This window comes from Aegilops tauschii, chromosome 6 (assembly GCF_002575655.3).
Source record: "Aegilops tauschii subsp. strangulata cultivar AL8/78 chromosome 6, Aet v6.0, whole genome shotgun sequence".
Taxonomy (NCBI): Eukaryota; Viridiplantae; Streptophyta; class Magnoliopsida; order Poales; family Poaceae; genus Aegilops; species Aegilops tauschii.
In genome coordinates, this window is record NC_053040.3 from 343,972,045 (window position 1) to 343,998,572 (window position 26,528).

The 26,528-nt window shown below is 45.6% G+C and overlaps 3 protein-coding genes across 3 annotated transcripts; all 3 read left to right on the plus strand.

The window, feature by feature from the left end:
- The first annotated feature begins 506 nt into the window (after window positions 1-506).
- Window positions 507-3,734, plus strand: LOC109740631 (putative kinase-like protein TMKL1). Its single transcript, XM_020299687.4, has 2 exons — window positions 507-1,707; window positions 2,868-3,734. The coding sequence occupies exons 1-2, from the start codon at window positions 1,059-1,061 to the stop codon at window positions 3,452-3,454; spliced, it is 1,236 nt and encodes a 411-aa protein (XP_020155276.1). The 5' UTR covers window positions 507-1,058; the 3' UTR covers window positions 3,455-3,734.
- Window positions 3,735-5,835: 2,101 nt separating this feature from the next.
- On the plus strand, window positions 5,836-8,826 carry LOC120965863 (protein FAR1-RELATED SEQUENCE 5-like). The gene is made up of 3 exons (XM_040391406.3): window positions 5,836-5,982; window positions 7,367-8,274; window positions 8,610-8,826. Exons 2-3 carry the CDS (start codon window positions 7,401-7,403, stop codon window positions 8,792-8,794), a joined length of 1,059 nt encoding a protein of 352 aa, XP_040247340.1. The 5' UTR covers window positions 5,836-5,982; window positions 7,367-7,400; the 3' UTR covers window positions 8,795-8,826.
- Window positions 8,827-17,683: 8,857 nt separating this feature from the next.
- Window positions 17,684-19,552, plus strand: LOC109740622 (protein FAR1-RELATED SEQUENCE 5-like). Its single transcript, XM_073502040.1, has 3 exons — window positions 17,684-18,568; window positions 18,964-19,110; window positions 19,523-19,552. The coding sequence occupies exons 1-3, from the start codon at window positions 17,684-17,686 to the stop codon at window positions 19,550-19,552; spliced, it is 1,062 nt and encodes a 353-aa protein (XP_073358141.1).
- Window positions 19,553-26,528: the final 6,976 nt, after the last annotated feature.

A 26,528-nucleotide genomic window follows, 5' to 3' on the forward strand; every position in this document is an offset into this window, starting at 1 on the left:
AATTTTCATGCCAAGATGACTTTGGGAGGAACTCCATCAAAAAAAAAACCAATAACGGAGCTAGAAAAACTCGAGCAGCTTCGGACATTTTGGAGCTCTGATTTTGTGTTTTCTCTTTACGGAGCTCCTCCTGAAGTCACCTCGGCACCAAATTTTTGCAAGCTCCTAGAAAATTACATGATATTTACCGCAAACAAAATCATACGTTTTGGCCTTTTTTTAAAAAAAATACTGTTCACGCTGTAGCAGATGAGCTCGGGCTCAGCTTTGAATCCAAAGCAACCGTGCAGCTAAAAATTGCCATCACCAAAGCTCAAAAGGCAGAGTGAAAATTACCCGCCACCGAATACAACTGTGCTAAACCGCGGACAGCAGCACTTTCATCCGGCGCAAGCCGGCCATAGAGCAGGCAACAAACTAGCGTTGGGGCCGCTCGCCGTCCATCTGCATGTCTGGTTTGCACCACAACTCCACTGTTCCAGGCCAACCCTGCCGCGATAGTAATAGGGCACCTTCCACTCCAGGCCAGGGGTCCCGGCGACCCTCCTACCCCCTCTAACTGCCGCTGCCACTGTGCTGCCTGCCCGCCATGGATTCTCAACGGAGGAATTGGCCATGCACTGCACAGCACACCGCAGTGCACCTACCTAGGGTCCTCTACCTACCAACTCCCTCACTTTAACGCTAATCTCCAAAAGAAAAAAGGCCAAAGGCGACGGAAGCTGGACTAGACTCACTGGAAGGAAGCCACCCGGCCGGCCTCCTCCTCCTCCTCCTCAGTAGCCCTCAGTCTCCCACTGTGCTCAGTGGTTGGTTGATGATGATAAAAACCTCGACACGATAGGAATCTTGAGCCATCCTCCTCCTCCTCCCGGCAGTTTCCTCCACGGCTCCACCACCCCGAGCCGAAGCCAACTGAGCAAAGCGCACGCCAAAGCGAGGGGCTTTGCGTCGAATCCTGGGCGAGCCAAGCCGCGAACCCCACCACCGCCGCTTTCGCCTTTCCGTTCATTCCAAGAACCGGGCGCAGGCAGGCGCGGGCGCACACCACGTACTACATGGCGCCGGCGACGGCGGACGGGGCCTCGGACGAGCCGGTGCACAAGGGGCGGACCAACTCCATCCTGCTCCCCATCCTCGCCGTCCTCCTCGCCTACCTGCTCTACCGCTACCTCCGCCCGCGCCTCCGCGGCCTCCGCCTCGACCGCCTCCCGTTCCGCGTCCCGGACTGCCTCCGCCGACGCGGCAATGCCACCCGGAGCACCCTGCTACCCTACTTCGCGCCCATCGCCGACCGCCTCGGCGCGCTGCAGCCGTACCTCGGCCCCATCGCCGACCGCCTCGGGGTCGGCGGCCCGCACGGCCACGGCGGGTACGGCGGCGCGGACGCGCTCGTCAGGTTCCCCGGCGGCGAGGGCCTGTCGGTGGCCGCCATCCTCGAGGCGCCCGGGGAGGTGGTGGCCAAGTCGTCGCACAGCACGCTGTACCGCGCCGCGATGCGCTCCGGGGAGACGGCCGTGCTGCTCCGGTTCGTGCGGCCCGCGTGCGCCGTGGGTGCCGACGAGGCCGCCGCCGCCGCGCGCCGGATCGGCGCGGTCAGCCACCCGAACCTCGTGCCGCTCCGCGCCGTGTACGTCGGCCCGAGGGGCGAGAAGCTGCTCGTGCACCCATTCTACGCCGCCGGCTCGCTCCACCGCTTCTTGCAAGGTCAGTGCGCATCACTCACTCTTGCTTTGGTTGCCGTTTCCCAGCAAGAAATCACGAAAATGCTCCTGTGACTTGGGCGACATGTTCATTCTGATTTGTCACAGAAATCTAAACATTTATCGATCCATCCATAAGGTAGATCGGCGGCATAGATTCGAGAGAATAGGAGAACAGTAGCCTGACAAACAGTCGGTTCATAAAATTTAGGAACATTAGAGTTTTCATTAAAATAGACTTCGTTTGGTAAAGCTCTATTGGGGAGAAGTAAAGTAACTAAAAAGTACAAATTGAAATCAAGAACCCACAATTTTGCTACGTCAAAAGTGCCCATGAGCCCACACTGCACATGAAACTTTTTCTTATTCTATTTGTTGCGACGAGAACGAGATCACACATGAAACATTTTGTAAGCTTATACAATTACATTTCGTCACAAAGGGAAAAGCATGGCGTAGTTGCTAAGCGAGTTCGAAGACTACAAAAAGGCAGATCGGCAGCTTTCCCTAAACAAGAATCATTTCGGCCATCAGTCTCAAGTTTTTTCCGATAATCAGTTTGAACTTTTGAGGCAATGTGGGATGTGTTAGACAGTTCGGTTACGGTACAGAGTTCATTTCTTACTTCCAGCCCATCTTCGCTGGTTCTTATTATTGCCTATTGCGGCCAGGCAGGAAACATTTCTCTGCCTTGGTTGTTAGCCTGAAACCTCACATGATACTGTCCTGAAGCAATGGTCCTGGCTATTGATGTTACATAAGGTCATTAGATCACCCTTCACAATCGTGATCATTGGGGCATACAATCAGTCCTGTGTGTTGTTCAGTTAAAACGGCGGTTAGTGGTGTATAGTCGTCTGTCAAACAGTAGTAAACATAGTCATTGTTGTGCCTTGTTTCAAAGAAATGAAAGCCATTGTTGTGCCTTAATTGAAGGCACCTGCACATATGTGCTGTCGTTTCAAGCCAAAAAAAACATGCATTCATAATATTGGCACTTTCAGCCCATTTTTGTATTTCAGCATCACTGCCATTTGTACAACGATACTATTCTCACGATTTTCTTGAACGATATAAATGATCGATCAAGTAGGTGTATTTGTTCACGGCATTTGATGTGATGGTAGCTGACGATAGACTGCTTGCCTGCTGCCATTTTCACAGAGGGGATCGCCGACTCACAGAGATGGAGCCTAATCTGCAAGCTCTCCGTCTGCATCGCCAAGGGGCTCGACCACCTGCACACAGGAATGGAGAAGCCGATCGTCCACGGCAACCTCAAGACGAGCAACATCCTGCTGGACGCCAGCTTCGAGTGCAGGATCTCGGACTACGGCCTCTACCTCCTGCTCAACACCGGCGGCGCCCACGAGATGCTGGAGGCGTCCGCGGCGCAGGGGTACAAGGCGCCGGAGCTGGTCAAGATGAGGGACGCCACCAGGGAGAGCGACGTGTACAGCCTCGGGGTGGTGCTGCTGGAGATGCTCGCGCAGAAGGAGCCGGCCGGCGGCGACGACCGCGCGCCCAGCTCCCGCGACATCTTCTTGCCGGCGTCCTTCAAGAACCTGGTGCTCGAGAGGAAGATCTCCGACGCCTTCAACTCGGACCTCGTCAGGCAGAGCAGGAAGTCGGGGAACGAGAGGAAGCTGAACGCCTTCTTCGAGCTGGCCACGGCTTGCTGTAGCCCTTCGCCGTCGCTCAGGCCCAACACCAAGGAGATACTCAGAAGGCTTGAGGAGATAGCAAAATAATTAATTAATTAAATTAAATGTGGGTAGGTTCACCATTCAGACGTAGCACGATACAAGGCTCAAGGAACGACTGAACTTCTGCTGGGCAGTTGGAGAATGGAGCTACGCTTCACATATCACGGAATGTGTATAGTCAGAGTGTAAACGCAGTGGAGGTCATCGTCTCAGAATATGATTGTACGTAATTTATTTTCTTGTGCTTTACTTGAAACCGATCATGTACAAAGTGTTGAAAGAGTGGGGAAGGCGTATGCTGCATTTGCATTTTCATGCATCAAAATCTCCATGTCAATGTAACCTTCGTCTGATCTGAGTGTTATACAGTATCAGATATGATTGGTAGGAGTATTTGCTGCACAGCTCGTGATGTTCCCGGTGCATGTGCGGCTGTTCTACGCACTGACAACGGTCGGCAGAGAGTGATTCTCCCCAAAGGAATTATGCCCAGTGTTGTCTGATTTTGGTCTCTGCACAGTTGAGTCTCTGTCCTCTAGTCTCTAGTCCCTAACAGAAGCATTAGTTTACTCTGATACCAAGAAATTAAGATTCACAACTTTTGGTTGTAGCTAGATTGCTCGGCGGCATGGCCTCAAAAACAGGCCTCAAAAACAACTTTTGGTCTCTCTTTCGCCGACACCAAAAGTGTAGCGCCCGTAACACACGGGCCTACAGTGTGCTGATTTATTTATTTATTTCGTAATCTCCATGGTAATCGCTTGAACAAACGATCATCCGTGTGTGCTAGCTCACCAAAAAATCTTCAGCTTCACGCCGGAAAAACTTACTGATCATCTATAGTCTCCTTGTCCTTGAAGAGAGGGAGAAACATGAAAGCCATGTGTCGTAGCCTCCGCTGGCCGAGTGATTATCAGGTGGGTGAGGCCTTGATTTTGTGTCACCGGTTAGCCACGGCGTCTCTCTCGCAGCGCAGGGAAAGCGGCAGCACGTGAAGGAGACCTGCCCCAGCGCCAACGAACCCACCGAGAAAACTTGGAGCAAGCCTCCAAGCTCCAAACCGGGACCGCCTCTCGTCGTCCTCCAACTCCGCGGCCCCCTAATGGTAGATCTTGTCGGCACGTACATACGTCCGTGGCGTAGATCAAATGCCCCTGCGCGCGCTCCGCCCGGCCGGCCGGTCCGGTGCACGGACACCTGCGCGCGCCGTGCCGTATCAATATGCTAGTAATGCATGTCTCCTGGCTACAAATCTTACGGGTACGGTCGACGCAGCGGCGAGTTTTTACTGCCTCTGGCCCGTTGCCGGTGCCATGGCCATGCGCCGTGGTCCTCGCCCGTCCGTTCGCGGCTACAGTTGTGCGCGCCGTCCGTCGTGTAGCGTCTTGAGGGCATACGGCGTGCGCCGTGTTAACCGTTAAGCTAAGCCGCACACGACGAAAAAAAAAGTAATCAGGTCGGTGGGAGGCGGGTCACCGTACCTACCTATGCGTCGACATGTACCCGGTGTACGTACGTGCCGGCCGCGACGGCGACGGCGACGGCTGGAGCGCAGCACATTGCGGGGGAGTAGTCGAGAAGAGATGGTGGCGGTGGTTGCGCGTGGCTGGCGCGCCGGAGCAGGAGTGGTAGGGCGTCGGGGCGGTACCACGCGGATTGGGTGCGCGTGCACGGCGCCGAGCGCAGGGGCGTGGCCGGATGATGGTAGATGGCTAGATGCGTCGCACGCAGACGCAGGCATGTGGGCGTCATGTGGTAGGGAGTTGGCTGTGGGTGCTACTGCTACTGTCTGAGATAAGGCTCTGGTAAGATCTGATTTGGCTACTGCCTCTCGCGATTCGCTGCGCTGTCTATTCATTGCCAGAGTTGATGCTTGTCACTGATGGTAGCAGAGTTAAATCAAGTGAAGCAGCAAGTACTAGTACTGCGGAGGTTTATTTATGTTGGGTTGCACTGCCGCGCTGCAATGATCGCTCTTCCGTGCGGCTTCATTCCTTGCTGGGGTCGGAGGAAACGGGCTGGCCTTGGCCGGCGCCGGCCGCATGCAATATGGCATCGCGCCCCAAAGCTTTTGCGGTATTTGCCGTCTTGCAAAATCCGTTTTTTCATTTTTCCTTCTGATCGAGCAAGTTCGGTTCTGATCCTTGCTTTTTCAACCTGAACAACGGTATTTGTTTTGGGACGCGTCTAGTGGGCGGCCGGCTGCCCACTAATGCGATCCAGCGGCTGACCTAAAAAGATAAGCCCTTGTCCCTCGCGGTACAGAAAAGGAAGGGGACAGACGGCCACCAAACCGAGGCGATGGAGCGCCCAGTCCCGAACAGAAAAGCACGATCCCCACGTGACGAGCTGTTCCCACGCTCGCTCGCCCCCACGTCCCAGCACCTCCCACGCCCGCTTGCCCCAGCCCCTCCCATGCTACCTTGTCTTCCACGAAAGAAGGGGATCCAAGGCTCCTTCTTCCTCCTCCTGTACAGCCGCCATGGCAGCCCAAAATTAGAAGAAACTGCTTCAAAAAGTTGATCTGAAGGGCAGGGTGATCAGAGCCATACCAGGCAGCAACAAACATGCAAGTAATTTCTCTCTACCGCATTCAGTTCTCCCCCTTCTTGTACTGCATCTATAAACACCCTTCTCCATGGATCTATCAGCAAATCCATGGAGAAAGCTGCCACATCACCCCATTGTCAACATCACATCATCCCCCCCCCCCCCTGAACGCATCTGCACAATAAACATGATTTGATTTGAGATCAAAACTGAACATGTTTTCTAACATGCATGCCAGGCAAGTTTCCCCTCCCCCCTTATGTGTTCAGCAAGCCAACTAAGACATATTTTCTGGCCAACTAAAACATGATTCTAGCCAACTGAACATGCATGCTGGCCAACTGGTATATGCATTCTGGCCAACTGAAACATCTATTCTAGCCAGGTGAACACATTGACTGTGCAACTGAACATGGATGTTGGCCAACTGATATATGCATCCTGGGAAATTGAAACATCTATTCTAGCCAACTGAACACACTGACTGTGCAACTGAACATGCATGCTGGCCAATTGATATATGCATCCTGGGAAATTGAAACATCTATTCTAGCCAGATGAGCGCATTGACTGTAAAACTAAACATGCATGCTAGCCAACTGATATATGCATCCTGGCCAACTGAAAGATCTATCCTAGCCAACTGAAGACATTGACTGTAAAACTAAACATGCATGCTGGCCAACTGACATATGCATCCTGGCCAACTGAAAAGATCTATTCTAGCTAAAACCAAAAATCTGCAGTACGACAGCTAAAACACAGGAACCTTTGTGAAAGCTACACAATGATCAATAGCAACATCTCCAGTAATTTGTGGAACAGAGAAAAATAAACAAGGCTATTGAAGCCATAAACCATATTAAAGTAGTCACGCATATATACTTGTCCCACACATATATTCTGGTAGCACACCTATTGCAAAGATATAGTGTAAAAATATGTTCAAATATAATGGAAGTAAAAACAGAAACGGCGATGAAAAGCATATGTCTATAGTCTGTCATCCAATTCTTCTTTCTTCTTTCACCTGGATTTTCCATCTCAAAGTGTAGCATCAAATTGTGTCCAAATTATGTGCAGAAAAATCTGAATAAGCTCCTTGCCAACAGAAAACCTGCGGATCGTTGCAACAAACAGAGGAAAAAGTCAGAAAAACTTTGTAGTAAAAAAGTCATGTTCTTTCCAACTATTTACTGCAAACTGTGCAACTAACATAACAAGTCTGTGCAAAACAAAAAAAATGCATACCTGTTATAATAAAAGATTCTGCTATAGACATGTTGCTTTTGGAACTAAGATTGTCATAAAATGTTGTGCGACTGCCTATTTACTAAGTTTTTAGGTTGTTTGAAACACTATTTGATGATTAAAACTTGACATCACTTCCTTCTTTTTTATATGCAGTGGATGTGTGGCAGCAGCCAGAAAAAGGAAAAAAATGCTTGATCTCAATGAGTTGCCTCCTGATCTCAATGAGCTTCCTCATGATATGGATGAGCAGCAACCCAGCATACCGCAAGGAAATTGGACAGAAAATGGGCGCTCTGTTTACTACACAGAGACAAGTCGTGGGCCTAACCCTATGGGCAATGACAATGTGGCAGGGCAGTCATCAACCTGTGGTGCCCCTGTAGTGGTGTCTTTGCAGTCAGAGAGTCATACTCTTGATGACACAGGCACCGCGACAAATGTTCCTGGTCCAACCAGGACTGAGTTCGGAGCTGGTGCTATTGACGGTGTTGTGCAAGGAGAAGAAGGAGAAGATGAGGCTGGTTCTCAGCCAATGGAACCCTATGTTGGCATGAGGTTTGACACCCTTCAAATTGCTAAGGATCACTACAACAGCTACGCCCTACGGATGGGTTTCTCTGTAAAAATGAACACCTCTAGGCGGACACCCCACACAAATGTATTGGTAAAACAGCAGTTTTGCTGCAACAAGTTCAAGAAGCCCAAAGCTGATGATGGAGGAGCTGAGGCTCCTCCTGTCCCGGACCCTATACCAGATCCAAAACCTATTGACAGTGATGAGGAGATGAAAGATGAACCTCCAATATTTGCTGAAGAGGAGGCTGCTACTAGTAAGAAAAAGAAGAAGCGTAAACGCGAGACAATAAAGCAGACTCAATGCAAGGAAAAAATGTTGGTGAAGCTGATAGATGGGCAATGGCAGGTGACGCACTTTGTTCGTGACCACAATCATCCGCTGGTGAACAAACCTTCGTTGTCCAAATACTTGAGATCCCACCAAGGCATCTCTCCTGATGAAAAGGAGATTTTGCACATCTTGTATAACTGCAACTTGACTACAGGTGTGTTCCTATATCCCTTACAGAATTAAGTTTCCCTCTAGGCAGTCCAGTGTGCAACTGTTATGGTACTGGTGTGCAACTAAAATGCCTTAAGTGTGCAACTAGACTACCTTCACTGTGCAACTACATAATGTTCCTGTGCAACTAGATTACCTTCACTGTGCGACTACATAATGTCATGTGTGCTAAAATGAAATTGTTTTTTAAAAGGTGCAGCTGGTTGTTCATTTCGTGCAACTACCTTCTATGCCAACACATGTCATATTACTGTGCAGTTGGATATGTGCATTCGTGCGACTAAAAAAAGATATATTGTTTCTTTTTGTATTATGCAGGACGTATGATGCATGTAATGGCAAAGTTCTATGGATCTGAGATGATGGTGCCTTTCGGACCAAAGGCAATAACAAATCTGTGTACAAGTTTCCGTAGAGATGACACAAAGGAGGGTGACATGATTGTGACAATTGTGCTCTTCAAGGATATACAAAAAACAGATCCAGACTATTGGGGAACGTAGTAATTTCAAAAAAATTCCTACGCACACGCAAGATCATGGTGATGCATAGCAACGAGAGGGGAGAGTGTTGTCCACATAGCCTCGTAGACCGTAAGCGGAAGCGTTATGACAACGCGGTTGATGTAGTCGTACGTCTTCACGATCTACCGATACTAATACTGAACGTACGGCACCTCCGCGATCTGCACACGTTCGGCTCGGTGACGTCCCACGAACACACGATCCAGCAGAGTGTCGAGGGAGAGCTTCGTTAGCACGACGGCCTGATGACGGTGATGATGAAGCTACCGGCGCAGGGCTTCTCCTAAGCACTGCAACGATATGACCGAGGTGGATTATGGTGGAGGGGGGCACCGCACACGGCTAAGAGATCAATGTTTAACTTGTGTGTCTATGGGGTGCCCCATGGCCACATATATAAAGGATGGAGGGAGGAGGAGGTCGGCCCTCATAGGGCGCGCCCAAAGTGTGGAGTCCTACCAAGACTCCCTAGTCCTAGTAGGATTCCACCTCCCACATGGAATAGGAAAAAGGGAAGGGAGAAGGAGAAGGAAGGAAGGGGGCGCCCCTTTCCCTAGTCCAATTCGGACCAGTCCATGGGGAAGGGGCGCGGCCACCCTTGAGGCCATTCTCTCCTTTCCGTATGGCCCATTAAGGCCCAATACGAATTCCCGTAACTCTCCGGTACTCCTAAAAATACCCGAATCACTCGGAACCTTTCCAATGTCCTAATATAGCCTTCCAATACATCGATCTTTACATCTCGAGCATTTCGAGACTCCTCGTCGTGTCCCCGATTTCATCCGGGACTCCGAACAAACTTCAGTCATCAAATCACATAACTCATAATACAAATCGTCACAGAACGTTAAGCGTGCGGACCCTACGGGTTCGAGAACTATGTAGACATGACCTAGACTCATCTCCAGTCAATAACCAATAGCGGAACCTGGATGCTCATATTGGTTCCTACATATTCTACGAAGATCTTTATCTGTCAAACCGCATAACAACATACATTGTTCCCTTTGTCATCGGTATGTTACTTGCCCGAGATTCGATTGTCGGTGTCTCAATACCTAGTTCAATCTCGTTACTGGCAAGTCTCTTTACTCGTTCCGTAATGCATCATCCCGCAACTAACTCATTAGTCACATTGCTTGCAAGGCTTATAGTGATGTGCATTACCGAGAGGGCCCAGAGATACCTCTCCGACAATCGGAGTGACAAATCCTAATCTCGATCTATGCCAACTCAACAAATACCATCGGAGACACCTGTAGAGCACCTTTATAATCACCCAGTTACGTTGTGATGTTTGGTAGCACACAAAGTGTTCCTCCGGTATCCGGGAGTTGCATAATCTCATAGTCATAGGAACATGTATAAGTCATGAAGAAAGCAATAGCAATATACTAAACGATCAAGTGCTAAGCTAACGGAATGGGTCAAGTCAATCACATCATTCTCTAATGATGTGCTCCCGTTAATCAAATGACAACTCATGTCTATGGCTAGGAAACTTAACCATCTTTGATTCAACGAGCTAGTCAAGTAGAGGCATACTAGTGGCACTCTGTTTGTCTATGTATCCACACATGTACTAAGTTTCTGGTTAATACAATTCTAGCATGAATAATAAACATTTATCATGAAATAAGGAAATATAAATAACAACTTTATTATTGCCTCTGGGGCATATTTCCTTCAGTATCCCACTTGCACTAGAGTCAATAATCTAGATTACACAGTAATGATTCTAACACCCATGGAGTCTTGGTGCTGATCATGTTTTGCTCGTGAGAGAGGCTTAGTCAACGGGTCTGCAACATTCAGATTCGTATGTATCTTGCAAATCTCTATGTCTCCCTCCTTGACTTGATCGCGGATGGAATTGAAGCGTCTCTTGATGTGCTTGGTTCTCTTGTGAAATCTGGATTCCTTTGCCAAGGCAATTGCACCAGTATTATCACAGAAGATTTTCATTGGACCCGATGCACTAGGTATGACACCTAGATCGGATATGAACTCCTTCATCCAGACTCCTTCATTTGCTGCTTCCGAAGCAACTATGTACTCCGCTTCACACGTAGATCCCGCCACGACGCTTTGCTTAGAACTGCACCTAACTGACAGCTCCACCGTTCAATATAAACACGTATCCAGTTTGTGACTTAGAGTCATCCAGATCAGTGTCAAAGCTTGCATCGACGTAACCATTTACAACGAGCTCTTTGTCACCTCCATAAACGAGAAACATATCCTTAGTCCTTTTCAGGTATTTTAGGATGTTCTTGACCGCTGTCCAGTGATCCACTCCTGGATTACTTTGGTACCTCCCTGCTAAACTGATAGCAAGGCACACATCAGGTCTGGTACACAGCATTACATACATGATAGAGCCTATGGCTGAAGCATAGGGAACACCTTTCATTTTCTCTCTATCTTTTGCAGTGGTCGGGCATTGAGTCTGACTCAACTTCACACCTTGTAACACAGGCAAGAACCCTTTCTTTGCTTGATCCATTTTGAACTTCTTCAAAACTTTATCAAGGTATGTGCTTTGTGAAAGTCCAATTAAGCGTCTTGATCTATCTCTATAGATCTTGATGCCCAATATATAAGCAGCTTCACCGAGGTCTTTCATTGAAAAAATCTTATTCAAGTATCCTTTTATGCTGTCCAGAAATTATATATCATTTCCAATCAACAATATGTCATCCACATATAATATTAGAAATGCTACAAAGCTCCCACTCACTTTCTTGTAAATACAGGCTTCTCTAAAAGTCTGTATAAAACCATATGCTTTGATCACACTATCAAAACGTTTATTCCAACTTCAAGATGCTTGCACCAGTCCATAAATAGATCGCTGGAGCTTGCACACTTTGTTAGCATCCTTTGGATCGATAAAACCTTCAGGTTGAATCATATACAACTCTTCTTCCAGAAATCCATTCAGGAATGCAGTCTTTACATCCATTTGCCAAATTTCATAATCATAAAATGCGGCAATTGCTAACATGATTCGGACGGACTTAAGCATCGCTACGGGTGAGAAGGTCTCATCATAGTCAACTCCTTGAACTTGTCGAAAACCTTTCGCAACAAGTCGAGCTTTGTAGACAGTAACATTACCGTCAGCGTAAATCTTCTTCTTGAAGATCCATTCATTCTCGATGGCTTGCCGATCATCGGGCAAGTCAACCAAAGTCCACACTTTGTTCTCATACATGGATGCCATCTCAGATTTCATGGCCTCAAGCCATTTCGCGAAATTTGGGCTCATCATCGCTTCCTCATAGTTCGTAGGTTCGTCATGGTCAAGTAACATGACCTCCAGAACTAGATTACCGTACCACTCTGGTGCGGATCTTACTCTGGTGGACCTACGAGGTTCGGTAGTAACTTGATCTGAAGTTACATGATCATCATCATTAGCTTCCTCACTAATTGGTGTAGAAGTCACAGGAACAGATTTCTGTGATGAACTACTTTCCAATAAGGGAGCAGGTACAGTTACCTCATCAAGTTCTACTTTCCTCCCACTCACTTCTTTCGAGAGAAACTACTTATCTAGAAAGGATCCATTCTTAGCAACGAATATCATGCCTTCGGATCTGTGATAGAAGGTGTACCCAACAGTCTCCTTTGGGTATCCTATGAAGACACATTTCTCCGATTTGGGTTCGAGCTTATCAGGTTGAAGCTTTTTCACATAAGCATCGCAGCCCCAAACTTTAAGAAACGACTACTTGGGTTTCTTGCCAAAGCACAGTTCATAAGGTGTCGTCTCAATGGATTTAGATGGTGCCCTATTTAACGTGAATGCAGTCATATCTAAAGCATAACCCCAAAACGATAGCGGTAAATCAGTAAGAGACATCATAGATCACACCATATCTAGTGAAGTACGATTACGACGTTCGGACACACCATTACGCTGTGGAGTTCCGGGTGGCGTGAGTTGCGAAACTATTCCGCATTTTTTCAAATGAAGACCAAACTCGTAACTCAAATATTCTCCTCCACGATCAGATCGTAGAAACTTTATTTTCTTGTTACGATGATTTTCCACTTCACTCTGAAATTCTTTGAATTTTTCAATTGTTTCAGACTTATGCTTCATCAAGTAGATATACCCATATCTGCTCAAATCATCTATGAAGGTGAGAAAATAACGATACCCGCCGCGAGCCTCAACATTCACCGGACCACATACATTAGTATGTATGATTTCCAACAAATCTGTTGCTCGCTCCATTGTTCCGGAGAACGGAGTTTTAGTCATCTTCCCCATGAGGCATGGTTCGCAAGTACCAAGTGATTCATAATCAAGTGATTCCAAAAGTCCATCAGAATGGAGTTTCTTCATGCGCTTTACACCAATATGACCTAAACGGCAGTGCCACAAATAAGTTGCACTATCATTATCAACTCTGCATCTTTTGGCTTCAATATTATGAATATGTGTGTCACTAGTATCGAGATTCAAAAAAAGACCACTCTTCAAGGGTGCATGACCATAAAAGATATTACTCATATAAATAAAACAACCATTATTCTCTGATTTAAATGAATAACCGTCTCGCATCAAACAAGATCCAAATATAATGTTCATGCTTAACGCTGACACCAAATAACAATTATTCAGGTCTAAAACTAATCCCGAAGGTAGATGTAGAGGTAGCGTGCCGACCGCGATCACATCGACTTTGGAACCATTTCCCACGCGCATCGTCACCTCGTCCTTAGCCAATCTTCGCTTAATCCGTAGTCCCTATTTCGAGTTGCAAATATTAGCAACAGAACCAGTATCAAATACCCAGGTGCTACTGCGAGCATTAGTAAGGTACACATCAATAACAGGTATATCACATATACCTTTGTTCACCTTGCCATCCTTCTTATCCGCCAAATACTTGGGGCAGTTCCGCTTCCAGTGACCAGTCCCTTTGCAGTAGAAGCACTCTGTCTCAGGCTTAGGTCCAGACTTGGGCTTCTTCACTTGAGCAGCAACTTGCTTGCCGTTCTTCTTGAAGTTCCCCTTCTTCCCTTTACCCTTTTTCTTGAAACTGGTGGTCTTGTTGACCATCAACACTTGATGCTCCTTCTTGATTTCTACCTCCGCAGCCTTTAGCATTGCGAAGAGCTCGGGAATTGTCTTATCCATCCCTTGCATGTGATAGTTCATCACGAAGCTCTTGTAGCTTGGTGGCAGTGATTGAAGAATTCTGTCAATGACACTATCATCAGGAAGATTAACTCCCAGTTGAATCAAGTGATTGTTATACCCAGACATTTTGAGTATATGCTCACGGACAGAACTATTGTCCTCCATCTTGCAGCTGTAGAACTTATTGGAGACTTCATATCTCTCAATCCGGGCATTTGCTTGAAATATTAACTTCAACTCCTGGAACATCTCATATGCTCCATGACGTTCAGAACGTCGTTGAAGTCCCGGTTCTAAGCCATAAAGCATGGCACACTGAACTGTCGAGTAGTCATCAGCTTTGCTCTGCCAGACGTTCATAACATCTGGTGTTGCTCCTGCAGCGGGTTTGGCACCTAGCGGTGCTTCCAGGACGTAATTCTTCTGTGCAGCAATGAGGATAATCCTCAAGTTACGGACCCAGTCCGTGTAGTTGCTACCATCATCTTTCAACTTAGCTTTCTCTAGGAACGCATTAAAATTCAACGGAACAACAGCACGGGCCATCTATCTACAACAACATAGACATGCAAAATACTATCAGGTACTAAGTTCATGATAAATTAAAGTTCAATTAATCATATTACTTAAGAACTCCCACTTAGATAGACATCCCTCTAATCATCTAAGTGATCACGTGATCCATAGCAACTAAACCATGTTCGATCATCACGTGAGATGGAGTAGTTTTCAATGGTGAACATCACTATGTTGATCATATCTACTATATGATTCACGCTCGACCTTTCGGTCTCAGTGTTCCGAGGCCATATCTGCATATGCTAGGCTCGTCAAGTTTAACCCGAGTATTCTGCGTGTGCAAAACTGGCTTACACCCATTGTATGTGAACGTAGAGCTTATCACACCTGATCATCACATGGTGTCTCGGCACGACGAACTTTCGCAATGGTGCATACTTAGGGAGAACACTTGTACCTTGAAATTTAGTGAGAGATCATCTTATAATGCTACCGTCGAACTAAGCAAAATAAGATGCATAAAGAATAAACATCACATGCAATCAATATAAGTGATATGATATGGCCATCATCATCTTGTGCCTTTGATCTCCATCTCCAAAGCACCGTCATGATCACCATCGTCACCGGCGCGACACCTTGATATCCATCGTAGCATTGTTGTCATCTCGCCAACTATTGCTTCTACGACTATCGCTACCGTTTATTGATAAAGTAAAGCAATTACATGGCGATTGCATTTCATACAATAATGCGACAACCATATGGCTCCTGCCAGTTGCCGATAACTCCATTACAAAACATGATCATCTCATACAATAAAATTTAGCATCATGTCTTGACCATATCACATCACAACATGCCCTGCAAAAACAAGTTAGACGTCCTCTACTTTGTTGTTGCAAGTTTTACATGGCAGCTACGGGCTGAGCAAGAACCGTTCTAACCTACACATCAAAACCACAACGATTTTTCATCAAGTATGTGATGTTTTAACCTTCAACAAGGACCAGGCGTAGCCACACTCGATTCAACTAAAGTTGGAGAAACTGACACACGCCAGCAACCTGTGTGCGAAGCACGTCAGTAGAACTAGTCTCGCGTAAGCGTACGCGTAATGTCAGCCCGAGCCGCTTCATCCAACAATACCGCCGAATCAAAGTATGACATGCTGGTAAGCAGTATGACTATTATCGCCCACAACTCACTTGTGTTCTACTCGTGCATATAATATCTACGCATAAACCTGGCTCGGATGCCAATGTTGGGGAACGTAGTAATTTCAAAAAAATTCCTACGCACACGCAAGATCATGGCGATGCATAGCAACGAGAGGGGAGAGTGTTGTCCACGTACCCTCGTAGACCGTAAGCGGAAGCGTTATGACAACGCGGTTGATGTAGTCGTACGTCTTCACGATCGACCGATCCTAATACCGAACGTACGACACCTCTGCGATCTACACACGTTCGGCTCGGTGACGTCCCAAGAACTCATGATCTACCAGAGTGTCAAGGGAGAGCTTCGTCAGCACGACGACATGATGACGGTGATGATGAAGCTACCGGCGCAGGGCTTCGCCTAAGCACTGCAACGATATGACCGAGGTGGATTATGGTGGAGGGGGCACCGCACACGGCTAAGAGATCAATGATTAACTTGTGAGTCTATGGGGTGCCCCCTGGCCACGTATATAAAGGATGGAGGGAGGAGGAGGTCGGCCCTCATAGGGCGCGCCCAAAGTGTGGAGCCCTACTAGGACTCCCTAGTCCTAGTAGGATTCCACCTCCCACATGGAATAGGAAAAAGGGAAGGGAGAAGGAGAAGGAAGGAATGGGGCGCCCCCTTTCCCTAGCCAATTCGGACCAGTCCATGGGGAAGGGGGGCACCCTTGAGGCCTTTCTCTCCTTTCCGTATGGCCCATTAAGGCCCAATACGAATTCCCATAACTGTCCGGTACTCCGAAAAATACCCGAATCACTCGGAACCTTTCCGATGTCCGAATATAGCCTTTCAATATATCGATCTTTACGTCTCGACCATTTCGAGAATCCTTGTCATGTCCCCGATCTCATATTGGTTCCTACATATTCTACGAAGATCTTTATCGATCAAACCACATAACAACATACGTTGTTCCCTTTGTCATCGGTATGTTACTTGCCCGAGATTCGATCATCGGTATCTCAATACCTAGTTCAATCTCGTTACCGGCAAGTCTTACTCGTTCCGTAATGCATCATCCCGCAACTAACTCATTAGTCACATTGCTTGCAAGGCTTATAGTGATGTGCATTATCGAGAGGGCCCAGAGATACCTCTCCGACAATCAGAGTGACAAATCCTAATCATGATCTATGACAACTCAACAAATACCATCGGAGACACCTGTAGAGCACCTTTATAATCACCCAGTTATGTTGTGACGTTTGGTAGCACACAAAGTGTTCCTCCGGTATCCGGGAGTTGCATAATCTCATAGTCATAGGAACATGTATAAGTCATGAAGAAAGCAATAGCAATATACTAAACGATCAAGTGCTAAGCTAATGGAATGGGTCAAGTCAATCACATCATTCTCTAATGATGTGATCCCGTTAATCAAATGACAACTCATGTCTATGGCTAGGAAACTTAACCATCTTTGTTTCAACGAGCTAGTCAAGTAGAGGCATACTAGTGGCACTCTGTTTGTCTATGTATCCACACATGTACTAAGTTTTCGGTTAATACAATTCTAGCATGAATAATAAACATTTATCATGAAATAAGGAAATTTAAATAACAACTTTATTATTGCCTCTAGGGCATATTTTCTTCACAGACTTCTTCTATAAGGTAAAATATGATGAAGAGGACAGAGTTGTCAACATATTTTGGGTGGATGGCTCAGCTCGAAAAGCTTATGCGGAGGCGTACCACGATTGCATATCGTTTGACACCACCTACATGACCAACATGTACAATATGCCGTTCGCGCCCTTCATCGGAATAAACCAACATGGCCAATCTTTCATGCTGGGTTGCGCGTTTGTGAGGCAGGAGTTGGCATCGAGCTTTGATTGGGTCTTCCGAGCTTTCCTAGAGGCTATGGATGGAAAACCTCTTGACAACTTTATAACCGATCAGGATGGGGCAATGAGGCAGTCAATACAGAGCATCTTTCCAACCACAGTGCATCGATGTTGTCGATGGCACATCATGAAAAAGCTCAAGAAAAAGTTGGTTGGCTGTTGTGCCGGAATCCAGGGCTCTCTGATGATTTCAACTACTGCGTTGACTTCAGCTTCACTATAGACGAGTTTGAGCAGAATTGGGCTGGGTTAATGATGAAGTACGAGGCTATGACACACACACACTTTGAGAAGTTGTACGAATACAGGTCAACTTGGGTGCCGTGCTACTTCAAACATAGGTTCTACCCCTTCCTGCAGTCTACACTGCGTAGTGAGGGGCTCAATGCCATCCTAAAAAGATATGTGAACCCACACAACTCAATGCTGAAGTTCGTCAAGCAATATGAAAAAATTCAGAACCACATCCTTGCCAAGGAAGGCTGCAATGATTACAGGACAGAACACCTTGAGATTGAGCTATGGTCCAACTTCCCAATAGAGAGGCAAGCTTACGAAACCTACATTAGGGACCTTTACCGCAAGTTCAGAGAAGAGTTTGAGCTGATTGGACATTATAATGCGTTCCAAGTTGGTGCTGACCTTTTTGAGCTCAGACCGGACCAGGAATTTGTTGCCAAATATGGTTCTCGAAACTACTTGGTGCAGGCAAGGGTGGAGGATGGTTCCTATTTTTGTGAGTGCTGCAAAATGGACAAGGACGGCATGCTCTGTTGCCACATCCTCAAGGTGTTCACCCATATTGGAGTTGATGTCATACCAGAAAGGTACATGCTAAGACGGTGGACACCTACTGCTGTCCCTAGTGCACGAGGGACCAGGTATGAGCAACCGGATGAAATGCCTCCTCAATCAAAAAAGCAGATAAGGGAGAGAAACATGATATACGATTTTCAGAAACTAGCCAAGTTAGCAAGTGGCTCTGATGCAACACAAGCCATTGTATACAAGCATATGCGTGGAGCACGTACCGAGATCAGCCACCTGAACTATTCCAAGAAAAAGAAAAAAACGACTGCTGCTACTGGGCCATCAGATGATGGTAACCCTCAAGGACCTCCTCCACCTCCAGGTCCTACACGGCATGCTCCGCCACCTCCTCCCCCGCCTGGCCCAACAAGCAGTGCCCCGCGTGCTCCTCCCAACGGCCCTACAGGCAGTACTTAGGGGGCTCATCATGTAGGTAATTACCTGCCCCAACTCCCCATCTAACTAGGTGTGTAACTTCAGTTGCACACATCATGGTACCCAGTTGCACAGAACAGGCTACCCAGTTGCGCACGCTATGTTAGTTCGAGCATCAAGATAAACTACTGACTTGTTTGTTCTGGCTATAGGTGATGGCAACCCTCGAGGACCTCCTCCACCTCCTGGCCCTACACGGCATGCTCCGCCACCTCCTCCCCCGCCTGGCCCAACAAGCAGTGCCCCGCGTGCTCCTCCCAATGGACCTACAGGCAGTACTCAAGGGGCTAATCACCCAGGTAATTACCTTCCCCAACTCCAAATGAAACTAGGTGTGTGACTTTAGTTGCACACATCATAGTGCCCAGTTGCACAGAACAGGCTACCTAGTTGCGTGCGCTATGTTAGTTTGAGCATCAAGATAAAAAACTAACTTGTTTTACCTGTTCTGCCCATAGGTGATTACAATCCAAGTACCATGACGGGCCGTGCTACTACAGGTGTTTTTTAACTTAACTTGCACACAGCAACCAGTTAGTTGCACAACATGGGCTGTGTGGTTGCAGAGAACATCAGTGCTGGTTGCACACAAAAAATACTAAACTTTTTATATGATTATTACACAGGTGATCGAACACAACCTCGTGATGGTCCTACTACCCCGTTGGAGGTTGCATCCCCTGAACAAGCCTCTGATGATTTTGTGCCCAGGGATCCTCCAAGGTCTACTACAAAGGGTAGGGCAAAGAGTCGATGGTACAAATCGGTGCTGGAGCTACACCCAAAGAAGAAAAACAAATGCAGCTAGTGCCAATCTACAGAGCACACTGCTGGTGTGTGTCCACTCAGGCTGCTGTGATTCTCTTTCATTGTTTGTAACTTTGGGACAAAAAAGGAAAAGAATGATGGTTTTTGAGCAATGTTGGGACCAAGTGGACACATTCAGCATCTATGCTTTCTCTTATCTCATTTATGCTCCTTGAATTAGTTCATGCACTGTGTAAAAAAAGGTTGCTATTTGTGCCTTTTGTTGGCAACTGGTTAAATATTTAGTTGTTGAACAATGGTATGTCCAGTCCTCCTAATGTGTCAACAAAAGTGATGATATTGAGTTATAAACGGAATTACTACTAGTGTGCAACTACAAAATCTGCTCAAAAATTGTGCAAACCAGCAACTTCTTCCATGGGGCAGAGAAAGAAAAAGAGTACTGACCTAGTCCTTGTTGTATCTGAGCAACTTCCTCCATGGGGCGGAGTTGTTCGGGCTGGTGACCCAATCATATGCCAGCTTCTTCCTGATGTTGAGTACTTCCTTGGGTTCGTAGTTGGGCAGTTGGCTACCGTTCCACTCTGTGGCGTTAAGCAGTGCGAACAGCCCACACTCATTGCTGCGTGTGGGCAAAAAAAGAAAATTTGTCACCAAAAATTAAAACCAAAATAAAGATAATGCACTCTGTGCAACTGCTTATGTGCCACTGTGCAACTACTGATGTTCCACTGTGCAACTGCTTATGTGCCACTGTGCAACTGCTTATGTGCCACTATGCAACTACTTTTATGCCACTATGCAACTGACTAGATAATCCATGAGAAATTCATAAAAATGAAAAATAGATTGCAGACTAGTTCTGTGTCTTAAAAAGCTAAATATTGCACATGTAGAAAAAATTAAAAACTAGAAATTGATGGTAAGAAATTGAGAAGAATGCCATGCTTATTGTCTTATTTGCCGAGCTGCTTCGGTACGTCAATGTCAATAATCTGGAAGTGCTCGATGCTGAACTTTGGGTAATGCTTCCTCCATAGCTGGCGTACTGCCCCGCGATGGTAGAGGCGGTGGTCATCAACTCAATGTTCTCCAGCTTCCTGTTTGAATCAAGAACTTCGAAGCGTCCGTCCCTCAAGTTGACATTGAACACCCAATAATGCCTCCCTCCCTCTTTATCATTTATATCAGTGCACTCAAGCACCGGCAGCATGACCTGCGCGCGTGAACGATTCAGACACAGATACACGGTATAGGATAAGAAAAAATAGTAAAGAATTGGTGAAGTTAAAACAGGTAGCCAGTAAGTATTTGCCAACTAAAAGATGTGTCATGTGCAACTGATCATGCTATGGGTGCCAACTAAAGAGATGGATCATGTGGGCACAGCACTCACCAAGTCTTGCCTGTCGAGATGGTTCTTGTAATCAAACTTCTTGTTTATCTCATTCACATTGTGGATCCCTTGCTGTAAATCGATCTGCAGAAATTATAAGCATGCCTCAAACTACTTACTAGATGAAACGACTCCCTGAATTGGTAAAAAAAGCGCTATAGAAAAAGAAGAGGGGAAAAAGGTTTTGAAAAAACTTACAGAAAACCTCAGTGGCATAACGACCTTCTTTGACCCTTCTGGTAAGTTATCCATGATATATAAGATTCCAGTCTCAATAACAATTCTTGACAGCCATTGAACCGGCTTCATGGAATCAACTAACTCCTTTAAAGAAATGTAGAAAGCACCATACCTGATTATCTCAGGGCTGATTTTTTTTAAATAAATGAAAAGACAAGTTAGCTCGAAGGGTCACAGCAACAACAAAAATGTGTATGAAATTAAAACAAAACAGTGTGCAACTAAAAGCCCTGTTCTGTGCAACATGCTCTGCTTTTTGTGCAACTAAGTGGCTGGTCCTGTGCAATTAAAAAAGATATGTATGTAGGCTGTGGGGAGTTGGTTTACCTGGTAAGCTCATCATTTGCTCCTGGGTGATGCCCGACCCAATACATGAGGGTAGCGTAAAGCTTGTGGACTGCCTCATTGGAGCTGAACGTCTTCTTCTTGTTGTAGTCAATGAATGGAGACCTTTGAGATGCTGTGGGCCTTATTACCCTCCTCTGTCTTTGTGCAACAGGTGGTCCTGAAGAACTGCTCGTGCCAACTTCTGGTTCTGCGCATATCGGGGTGTGGCAATTGTCTGGTGATCCAACATCTGGCTCTTGAGCTATTGCCTTGCCAGCATCAGCAGCAGCGCATCCTTCATTCACAGCTGCTGGGTCCAACTCACCCTCATCTATGGCAACCACACCGGCTTCCACTGTTTCTGCTGTTGGACCAGGTGCTGGAGCATCACCATCTATGCCGAGGTCAAAAGATGGTGCATCGCAGAACCCGTCACCATGATAGCTGCAAGAGTTTGATCTGCGTATGGGTTCAAGGCCTTAGAGGCTTGCACCTACTTACAATGTTGAAGACATCCTCTTGTGTTAATGAGTGCTGAAAGTCAGCTCTTGGTGATGCAGGCTTGCTTGGCAGCTGTGTGCTAGCTCGTGGGGACGGTACTTTGGTAGTTTGATCACCTCCTTTCGTGTTAGGCATTGAAGTATCTATATGAGTTGGCACCTTGGGGCTTGCAGTTGCAGTGGTGCCTTCCTGAGCAGCAGTGGTGGTTTTGACTGTGACCACGCTGCTAACTGATACATCAGTTGGCACACTGGTATCTTCAGTTGGCATCTTTCCAGTCTGAGTTGGCACCAACCTAGCAGAACTTGGCACCCCTGCATCAATTGTTGTGGCACGGAGTTCTGTCTCGTCTCTGAACCCCACACCTTTTGTGCCCTGTTCCCCCTTTGTGCCCTTGGCAAATGATACGTCTCCGTCGTATCTACTTTTCCAAACACTTTTTCCCTTGTTTTGGACTCTAACTTGCATGATTTGAATGGAACTAACCCGGACTGACGCTGTTTTCAGCACACTTTCCATGGTGTTATTTATGTGCAGAAACAAAAGTTCTCGGAATGACCTGAAACTCCACAGAACATATTTTTGGAAAATATTAAAAATACTGGAAGAAAAATCCACGTCAGGGGGCGCGCATGCCCCCCTGGGCGCGCCCCCTACCTCGTGGGCCCCCTGACGCTCCACCGACCTCAACTCCAACTCCATATATTCACTTTCGGGGAGAAAAAAAATCAGAAAGAAGGATTCATCGCGTTTTACAATACGGAGCCGCCGCCAAGCCCTAAAACCTCTCGGGAGGGCTGATCTGGAGTCCGTTCGGGGCTCCGGAGAGGGGGATTCGTCGCCGTCGTCATCATCAACCATCCTCCATCACCAATTTCATGATGCTCACCGCCGTGCGTGAGTAATTCCATCGTAGGCTTGCTAGACGGTGATGGGTTGGATGAGATCTATCATGTAATCGAGTTATTTTTTTAGGGTTTGATCCCTAGTATCCACTATGTTCTGAGATTGATGTTGCTATGACTTTGCTATGCTTAATGCTTGTCACTAGGGCCCGAGTGCCATGATTTCAGATCTGAACCTATTATGTTTTCATGAATATATGTGAGTTCTTGATCCTATCTTGCAAGTCTATAGTCACCTACTATGTGTTATGATCCGGCAACCCCGAAGTGACAATAATCGGGACCACTCCCGGTGATGACCATAGTTTGAGGAGTTCATGTATTCACTATGTGTTAATGCTTTGGTTCGGTACTCTATTAAAAGGAGGCCTTAATATCCCTTAGTTTCCATTAGGACCCCGCTGCCACGGGAGGGTAGGACAAAAGATGTCATGCAAGTTCTTTTCCATAAGCACGTATGACTATATTCGGAATACATGCCTACATTACGTTGATGAATTGGAGCTAGTTCTGTGTCACCCTATGTTATGATTGTTACATGATGAACCGCATCCGGCATAATTCTCCATCACCGATCCAACGCCTACGAGCTTTTCACATATTGTTCTTCGCTTGCTTACTTTTCTGTTGCGACTGTTACAATCACTACAAAACCCAAAAATATTACTTTTGCTATCATTACTGTTACTTCCATATTACTTTGCTACTAAATACTTTGTTGCAGATATTAAGTTATCCAGGTGTGGTTGAATTGACAACTCAACTGCTAATACTTAAGAATATTCTTTGGCTCCCCTTGTGTCGAATCAATAAATTTGAGTTGAATACTCTACCCTCGAAAATTGTTGCGATCCCCTATACTTGTGGGTTATCAAGACTATTTTCTGGCGCCATTGCCGGGGAGCATAGCTCTATTCTTTGAGTCACTTGGGATTTATATCTGCTGGTCACTATGAAAAACTTGAAAGACGAGAAAACAAAAATTTATCCCTCAACTACGAGGGGAGGTAAGGAACTGCCATCTAGCTCTGCACTTGATTCACCTTCTGTTTTGAGTAAGCTTGCGACACCTAAACCTGCTTCTGCTATTCGTTCTGATATGTCGCATGTTATTGATGATGCCACTTCTGCTATGCATGATACTTATGATGAAACTACTTCTATGCTTGATACTATTGTGCCACTTGGTGAATTTCTTGATGAACAACTTGCTAGGGTTAGAGAGAATGAAATTATTGAAACTGATAATATTGATGAAAGTGATGATGAAGACTCTCCCCCTAATAAATATGAATCGCCTGTTATTCCTGAGGGTTATGTTTTGGAAAAAGAAGCTGCTATAGCTATTTTAGCTTGCAAAGATAGATACGAGCTCAAGAGGTTATTAGCTAAATGGAAGTAGCAATCTCTTAATGCTAGAATGAAACCTGACCCTGCTTTTGCTACTTCACCTATCTGTGTTACTGATAAGGATTATGAATTCTCTGTTGATCCTGATGTAATTACTTTGGTTGAATCTGATCCTTTTCATGGCTATGAATATGAAATTGTTGTGGCACATCTTACTAAATTAAATGATATAGCCACCCTGTTCACTAATGATGAGAAATCTCGCTACCTTTATATCCTTAAAATATTTCCGTTCTCATTAAAGGGTGATGATAAGATATGGTTTAATTCTCTTGATCCTGGTTGTGTGCGTAGTCCCCAAGATATGATTTATTACTTCTTTCCTAAATATTTCCCTGCTCATAAGAAACAAGCTGCTTTAAGGGATATATACAATTTTGTGCAAATTGAAGAAGAGAGTCTCCCACAAGCTTGGGGGAGGCTTCTCCAATTACTTGATGCTTTGCCTGATCATCCTCTTAAGAAAAATGAAATACTTGATATCTTTTATAATGAACTAACCGATGCTTCCAGAGATTACCTGGATAGTTGTGCTGGTTCTGTTTTCAGGGAAAGAACACCGGATGAAGCTGAAATTCTATTGAATAATATGTTGACAAATGAAAATAATTGGACACTTCCTGAGCCAGCTCCTGAACCAATTCCTGAGCCTATTCCTAAACCAACTCCGAAGCAGAGAGGTGTTCTATTTCTCAGTCCTGAAGATATGCAAGAGGCAAAGAAGTCTATGAAAGAAAAAGGTATTAAAGCTGAAGGTGTTAAGAATTTACCTCCTATTGAAGAAATACATGGTCTTAATTCATTACCTATTGAAGAAACTCATGGTCTTGATAACCCGACACAGGTAGGAAAGGTAAATTCTCTCTATAGATATGATAAAGCTGAAATCCCTCCTACTAAAACTGCTAGCCAATGCTTGGATGAGTTTGATAACTTTATGGTTAAGCAAGAAGATTTCAATGCTTATTTTGGTAGACATTTAAAACAAAATGCTTATATGATTGAACACTTGGGTGATTATATGGCTAATGTTAAGGGTGAACTTAAACTTATTAGTAAACATGCTTCTATGGTTACCACTCAAGTAGAACAAGTATTTAAAGCTCAAAATGATTTGCTCAATGAATTGAATAGTATGAAAAATGATTATGCTGTTAGAGTGGCTACTAGAACTGGTAAGATGACTCAGGAACCTTTGTACCCTGAAGGCCACCCTAAGAGAATTGAACAAGATTCTCAGAGAAATAATGTTGATGCACCTAGTCCTTCTAAAAAGAGGAAAAAGAAAAATGATAGGACTTTGCATGCTTCTAGTGAACCTATTGCTAAACCACCTGAGAATCCAAATGATATTTCTATTTCCGATGCTGAAACACAATCTGGTAATGAACATGAACCTAGTGAAAGTGTTAATGATGATGTTCATGATGATGCTCAACCTAGCAATGACAATGATGTAGAAATTGAACCTGCTTTTATCATGATAACCCACAATCAAAGAATCAACGTTATGGTAAGAGAGACTTTGTTGCTAGGAAACATGGTAAAGAAAGAGAACCTTGGGTTTAGAAACCCATGCCTTTTCCTCCCAAACCATCCAAGAAAAAGGATGATGAGGATTTTGAGCGCTTTGCTGAAATGATTAGACCTATCTTTTTGCGTATGCGATTAACTGATATGCTCAAAATGAATCCTTATGCTAAGTATATGAAAGAAATTGTCACTAATAAAAGAAAGATACCAGAAGCTGAAATTTCCACCATGCTTGCTAATTATACTTTTAAGGGTGGAATACCAAATAAACTTGGGGATCCAGGAGTACCTACTATACCATGCTCCATTAAAAGAAACTATGTTAAAACTGCTTTATGTGATCTTGGAGCCGGTGTTAGTGTTATGCCTCTTTCTTTATATCGTAGACTTGATTTGAATAAGTTGACACCTACTGAAATATCTTTGCAAATGGCTGATAAATCAACTGCTATACCTGTCGGTATTTGTGAGGATGTGCCTGTTGTGGTTGCAAACGTTACTATTTTAACGGACTTTGTTATTCTTGATATTCCCGAGGACGATAGTATGTCTATTATTCTTGGAAGACCCATTTTGAATACTGCAGGGGCTGTTATTGATTGCAACAAAGGCAATGTCACTTTTCATGTTAATGGTA